Source organism: Olea europaea, unplaced genomic scaffold (genome assembly GCF_002742605.1).
Source record: "Olea europaea var. sylvestris unplaced genomic scaffold, O_europaea_v1 scaffold3050, whole genome shotgun sequence".
Classification (NCBI taxonomy): domain Eukaryota; kingdom Viridiplantae; phylum Streptophyta; class Magnoliopsida; order Lamiales; family Oleaceae; genus Olea; species Olea europaea.
This window is the reverse complement of record NW_019249198.1, coordinates 25,028-31,867: the sequence shown is the minus strand read 5'-3', so window position 1 is coordinate 31,867 and position 6,840 is coordinate 25,028. Positions and strand designations below refer to the sequence as shown.

Genomic DNA, 6,840 nt, shown 5'->3' with positions numbered 1-6,840 from the left:
TATGAACATTTTACACAATAATATTGAAAGATAGGGACGTTTTGGACTAATTACCATTTTAATAATTTATTTAGACTCACTTGCACTTTTTAAAAGTTGGGGAGTATATTGTAATTTGTTATTTAATTTTTCTTTTTTTTTGTTTTATTTAAATATAAGGGTATATTTGTCATTTTACATGAAAAACTGAATGAAAATGATAATTTTCATAATGAAAGGTGAATATAGTAATGAAGATATTAAAAAATGATAGTGAATGTTTTAAACAATAATATTAAAAAGTAAGGTAGTCTTATGCTAATTATCCGTGATATAACGTAGGGACGTGGTAATTACCAATAAAAATTTCATCATCATTATTGTCATCTCAACCCAACCAACCCAATCCAGTGAACCCACCCTCGCCCATTCCCCCCGACCTTTTAATATATACTCTGGCGTCACTAGTCAACTACAGTCTGATTGTGATCCTGTTACTGTTGGATATCTATGGCAAGCAGCTTGAGGAGATGTAATTTGGGGTTAATCTTATCAAGATTTCAAAGTATTAGTGGTAGAAGTAGTAACGGAGGGACAAGGTTGAGGAGATTGTCCACGGCTATGATCAGTGAGGAACGGGTGAGTCCCTATTCTGAAGGAGCCGGGAACAAGTCCATAAATCTCTTCTCTGCCATCAATCAAGCCCTTCACATTGCCTTAGAAACTGACTCGCGGTATGCCTGTATTGTCTCTTGTCATCGTGCACAATACTGATTTATTTTTATATATTTGTTTTCGAACTGATATTGATTAAATTTTCACTGCCGCTGGAGTTTTATGTTGGTATGTAATTAACAGTTAAATGCCCTTTTCAGCTTAATCAGTGGATTCTTTATTTTTGTTTTTATTTTTATTTCTATTATGTGAAATATACAGAACTCCAGAAAGGCAAGCCTTGTTAGTTTAACTCAGTAATTTCAAATTGCTGGATACCTGCGGTCAACTTGTTCCTTTGCTTATTTGTGTAATATTTCTTTAGTGCTTGTGTATTTGGAGGTCAACTTTTTCCTTTGCTTATTTGTATAATGTTTCTTTAGTGCTTATGTATTTGGAGAAGATGTTGGTTTTGGAGGAGTTTTTCGTTGCACCACTGGATTATCTGATCGATTTGGCAAACAGCGAGTTTTCAATACTCCTCTTTGCGAGCAGGTAATTATTAGTTATGCAAGTCAAAAACATTTTATTTTGTGTGTGATTCCAAATGGAAGGCAGTAAAATCTCCTCGAGAATATGGAAACAGATAAGCCACTAATATGATATGGTATGCATTTGTTACTTATAAATAGACAAATGGAAGTAGGTTTTACTATGCCAAATTCTATATAGTTTGCATTTTTCAGTTAGACATGTCTTTGGAAGAAAGTTCATTTAGTGATATGAATTGTACTAGCAGGGCATTGTTGGATTTGCAGTTGGTCTGGCAGCAATGGTGGGCACTGGATTTATTGCCTTCAAGCTTCCAAACTAAAACCTTAAACCCCGATTTTTTAGTTGTAATTACCATGTATTTAGAATTACCGTTACTTTTGTGCCGTCTCAAATTACAGGGGAATCGAGCGATAGCTGAAATTCAGTTTGCAGATTATATTTTTCCTGCTTTTGATCAGGCTCGTGTCTTATCCTTTTGCATTTCCACAACCACAAATTTACATTTGTTTGACAAATGTCTATTATAATCTTAGATTGTCAATGAGGCTGCCAAGTTCAGATACCGGAGTGGCAATCAATTTAACTGTGGAGGTATTTATGGGGGATCCTATACTGGATTTTCTACTCTGTGTTTTTATCTTCTCTTTTCATGTTCTAAAATGCTCATTTTTCTCAGGTTTGACAATTAGAGCACCTTATGGAGCTGTGGGCCATGGAGGACATTACCATTCACAATCCCCTGAAGCTTTTTTCTGTCACGTCCCTGGTATTAAGGTGTATCTCCTATTGAATCTTGTATGATGACTCATTCATGTATTTTCCTGCACATCTTGCAGTTGAATTTCTGTTGATTCTAGCAGATCATAGAGTGAGAAAATAGAGAAAAGTGAAAAAGAACAACATGACGTCATTTATTTATTCATTTTTTAAATAAAGCATTTGTTGTATACTAGTCTCAATGTGTGGAATACTCAACTTTGTTTCTGTACAGATGAAAAAAATTTCCTTTATGAATAAAGTTTTCAGTATTTAACATCTTACGTACACTGACTAATCAAGTGGTTTCCATACAAATAAAAATTTCCCTTTATGAATCCTACTGAAGAAGTGGAAGCAATGACATAGGATGTCTTCTGAAGTTAATGATTTTGTGCAGCTATACCCCCTATCCCCAATAAGTTCTATAAACAAGCATTCTGACCAAGTGTAGTGAGTCGATGACAGTTTCTTTACATCTTAAATTGCATTTCTTTTTGGCTACCAGATCCGTGCTTATTGTTCATGATTATATCTGTACTTTCATCTAATTTGCTTGTTTATAGGTGGTTATCCCACGAAGTCCCCAACAGGCAAAAGGGTTGTTATTATCTTCTATCCGTGACCCAAATCCAGTTGTGTTTTTTGAACCAAAGGTATTCCTTTGCTTCTTACCTTAAATCGGCATAAAATCATCAACATAAGTTATATCATTAAGCATGCCTTCAATTGCTCTCAGTGGCTTTACCGTCTGGCTGTGGAAGAGGTTCCAGAAAATGACTACATGTTGCCATTATCAGAGGCTGAGGTATGCTATTTCTGTCTTAGTTAATAAATAATTTTACATTTAAATATATTGCACACTCAAATTTCAGGTGATACGAGAAGGTAGTGATATAACTCTTGTTGGCTGGGGTGCTCAGCTGTCAGTTATGGAACAGGCATGTGTTGAAGCTGAAAAGGTTGATAGTTCTCCATGCTAAACTATCCATAGATGCTTAATTTTCATTATTTTATTATGTCTTAGTAAGGTAGTAGAGAAGCTTTACCACTTTGCTCCACTTCAAAACTGTTAGAAATTGGTTGGTGACTGTTGGAAATTGGTACCTGTTCAAGATGATTTATTTTATTTTATTTTATTATATTTTATTTTATTTTATCAGTGTTCATTCAGAATTATTTAAAAACTGAATTAACTCCAGCACTCATTGTTGAATCTAAAATTCATTTTATCCATATTTCCTTATGAAAATGATATCTTTAAGTATAATATCTTATTACCTTATCCTGAATTGCATCATAATTTTGAAGGATGGGATCTCTTGTGAACTGATTGACCTAAAGACTCTGATACCGTGGGACAAGGAAAAAATAGAGTCCTCTGTTAATAAAACAGGAAGGCTTCTGGTCAGTATTATTACTTAACACAAAATATGTTCTACATCGAGTGGCTTTAATCCTTGACGGATTTGATTCTTCTTGTTCCTAGGTTAGTCATGAAGCTCCAATAACGGGTGGATTTGGTGCTGAAATTTCTGCCTCTATCACAGAACGTTGCTTTTTGAGGGTACTCAGCTGATATCGATCCTTATTCTTTGTTTTAAATCTGCTTTTTCTTTCCTTGATTATTCTTATCAATTGATTGAATCAGTGGCCAATCAGGACACAGGTTACGCCAAAGATCTACAGATATTGCCTTGATTTCCTAATCATTGTATTTTTAACCTTCACACTTAGATCTAGTGAGCTCAATAGTTAATATTCCAGAATCTGCTCTATATGTTCTCATATTTCGCACTCACTAAGTCATTGGAAAAATGTAAAACGGAACTACAGTTGGAAAGTCAACAGCCATTTATAGCGTTGAAACCTATCTGAAATCACCTTACTCCCAATGCCAGAGGGGACCACAAACTAACAATTAACCAGTAATACATTACATTTAAGGGAGAAATCACTTTCTTGCCACGCACCACCTACCCTTCATCTGTTTATCACTACCCTTGTTTGGTAAGAATTCCTTCTTGTTTGGGTAAACAATGACTTCTTGTATCCACTGGAGTGCATTTTTACGCTATTCGTTTCTAGGCAAAATTAGGGAAGAGATAAATAGGTAAAATTGTAAAAAGTGATGCATAGGACTCTTCAATTTCAGACTAGTGCCATATATGCTGCATCGCTCGACTCAAGCCTTCCATTTATGTCTTAACTTTTTGGCACTATTTAGCTTTATTGGAAATTATTTTATACATGAACTGTTGATACGTGAAAGGTTCATCTTGTTTGAAGCTAATCGCGATTTTAGTTATAATAGAACTTGACATATTTGGTGTGTCACTGACATTCATTATCCAGTCTCCAATTAATAAAAATTCTTACAAATGCAGATTATATTTCTCTACAAGGACATTATAGAGGCAAAGAAAGGATGAATAAGATGAATAGATAAATTTGAGTTAGTTATTAGCTCATTTGATACAAGGTAAATAAATAATCATCGAAGCAAACAGGACTAACCTTGCTATTGAATATTCATCAATCCTTTTTGAAAATGAACTGTAAAAGACAAATTGAACTTATTATTTTTTGAATGTATCAGCAAATTACAACTGAGTCTTGCATATCTGGCAGATCCTATAGAATGAAGAAAATTTTAACAATTTTGATATAACATTACAATGAAGATTGATTGAGATATTAGATGACTCAAGTGAAATTACCATAAAAATCCAGATAGTTGCCTAGTCAGAAAGAAAGAGCTTTTCATAACCATTACTGCTAGCTATTCATAATCACTGCAGAAGAGCAATTCTCATGCAGTAGTACTGGCAGTGCACAGCCAGAAGGCCTCCCTTGTCACTATCACATCAAGCTTTATTAGTTGCAGGGGCTGCAATTACAGTCCTTAGCCTTTGCCATACAAGCATGCTTGTGCTCCATAGTTCAATCTTGCCCTCTTAGTGTTCCCTCCGGATGTAGTACAAGCCTAGAGAAGGATAGCTACAGCTGTTGTTGCACACAACACCTCTTCCCTCATGTCAACCATTTTGACCTCACAGTTCCTATCGATTTATATCACATTAATAGTCTGATATAAGTTATTCAACTTTAGTACCTGAGTTGTTGATTCCTTTTTAGTTTTCTGTTCTCAAGAAACTCTAGTTGATCTATTGGGTTGCTTATCTTAAGAGCTTGATTTTAACTGTTTTGTAGCTAGAAGCTCCAGTAGCTAGAGTATGTGGCCTCGATACTCCTTTTCCTCTTGTTTTTGAACCATTCTATCTGCCTACCAAGAACAAGGTTAGTCATCTATTGTTGCTCATTTGCGAGAACTGTCCCATTAGTGCTCGCAGATTGATGATCCTTTCTTGCTTAACAGATACTGGATGCAATCAAATCTACAGTAAATTATTAGTGTGTTGGCATCTTTGCTTCTTCAGAAATGTGCACAAAAAGGGTTCTTTGTACTCCACCCATGTTTATGCTTTCATTGTTACAGCTCTAGCTATGACAAGAGCAACCTATTTCATCAGCACAGACTGTTGAAAAAATCATGTGTGGATCTAGGCATTTAATGCCGTAAAGAATTAATGACATTCTAGCTAGTGTGGTTTAAATATTTGATTTTCATCGATTGTCTTATTCTAATGGATGCTTCTCCTTAAATGTGTATGTGGCCCTTGTTATGTGTCGGTTAGACCGTTGTGTTGCAAAATAAAATTGTGTTGAGCCTTTGCTAATTTGCTATTGATACCACTGGTTATTTTGTGGTGAACAAGGCAACCGCAGACTGAAAAGATTCAAAGTTACCTTCATAACGAGTTTGCCAGGAAAAAGTAATACTGGACTCTCCTTTCTACTCTTGGGATCTGAGCTCACAATTTTAAGATTACAAAAAGCTTGTCTTAGATTAGAATTACACAGTTCTTCCTCACCTATTGGACACTACCATACTGAAGCACAAACTCTTGTATGGATATCATACCAAATTGTGTCATGACTGTGTAGCTTTCCTAAAGCACAGCCATTATAAAATGACAGAACGAGGTTTCTTGTTCTACCAGTAAAATACCAATGTTGGAAAGAATTCAAGGGAGTCATGCATGTTAATTGTATATCAAATTTGTGAGTAGTATTCATCTTGTGCTTTTGCTTCTAGTTTACAATGTGGGGAATGAAGGCTCAAGCATCGCAAAAATTACTTTTGGACTCTATAAAGTTTATATTCTACCCTGTAATTTATTTATGCTGCTTTTTTATATTACACACACACCTTATCCATAGAAAATCAGAACCATTCCTTTTCTATTGAACGAGGTGATATGCATTTACAATAACTATTGAACAACAGCGTGATGCTAACAGCCAAAATTCCAAAAAAATATCCCATCCCAAAAGGAAGATTATACCATGAACTTTGATATTCTTCCTCGGGCGTTTTATCAACTAGCGTAATTACTGGGCAGCTTCTTCGTAGAGTGTACCTACAAAGTTTAGGATTCCCTCGAAGAGGCAGGGAATGTATCAAATTGTCCACCTCTCCTTGAAATTTCGCCTTGTAGATCATAGTTAGCAATGCTGAANATTTGTATTGGGATATTGCCACTGAGATTGTTATTTCCAAGTTTTATTCATCTTGGCAAGTTAAAAAGATGATTATATTGGAAACAGTAGCATTACCAACCAACGATGCTAAGGTAGTGATTTGGTTCTTAAAGAAGTATATTTTTACTCGTTATGGCACACCTTGAGCTATTATAAGGGATGGGGACAAACGCTTGTGCGATCGTCAATTTGAGTCGTTGGCATCGTATAGCTACCTCTTATCACCACCAAACCAATGGGTAAGTTGAAATCTCCAATAGGGAATTAAAGCAAATACTTGAGGTAACAGTG

At 35.3% G+C, this 6,840-nt stretch overlaps 1 protein-coding gene across 4 annotated transcripts; it reads left to right on the top strand.

The window, feature by feature from the left end:
• The first annotated feature begins 347 nt into the window (after positions 1-347).
• On the top strand, positions 348-5,610 carry LOC111384935 (2-oxoisovalerate dehydrogenase subunit beta 1, mitochondrial-like). Of its 4 annotated transcripts, none has more exons than XR_002700979.1 (13): positions 348-713; positions 1,077-1,188; positions 1,433-1,468; positions 1,587-1,646; positions 1,722-1,779; positions 1,865-1,962; positions 2,511-2,600; positions 2,684-2,752; positions 2,820-2,906; positions 3,256-3,351; positions 3,434-3,511; positions 4,332-4,426; positions 5,158-5,244. XR_002700979.1 is itself a non-coding variant. In XM_023009281.1 (13 exons), exons 1-13 carry the CDS (start codon positions 490-492, stop codon positions 5,357-5,359), a joined length of 1,131 nt encoding a protein of 376 aa, XP_022865049.1. In that variant the 5' UTR covers positions 348-489; the 3' UTR covers positions 5,360-5,610. The 4 variants fall into 4 exon arrangements, 3 of the variants coding, with proteins under 3 accessions (XP_022865049.1, XP_022865050.1, XP_022865051.1); XM_023009281.1 differs by lacking the exon at positions 4,332-4,426 and adding an exon at positions 5,324-5,610; XM_023009282.1 differs by lacking the exons at positions 1,433-1,468; positions 4,332-4,426 and adding an exon at positions 5,324-5,610.
• Positions 5,611-6,840: the final 1,230 nt, after the last annotated feature.

Excerpts from the sequence above, each read along its gene's own strand:
- LOC111384935 (XM_023009281.1), top strand. The coding sequence starts at position 490 with ATGGCAAGCAGCTTGAGGAGATGTAATTTGGGGTTAATCTTATCAAGA. Across the intron at positions 2,601-2,683 it reads TTGTGTTTTTTGAACCAAAG|TGGCTTTACCGTCTGGCTGT; the intron begins GTATTCCTTTGC and ends AATTGCTCTCAG. Across the intron at positions 5,245-5,323 it reads ATCTGCCTACCAAGAACAAG|ATACTGGATGCAATCAAATC; the intron begins GTTAGTCATCTA and ends CTTGCTTAACAG.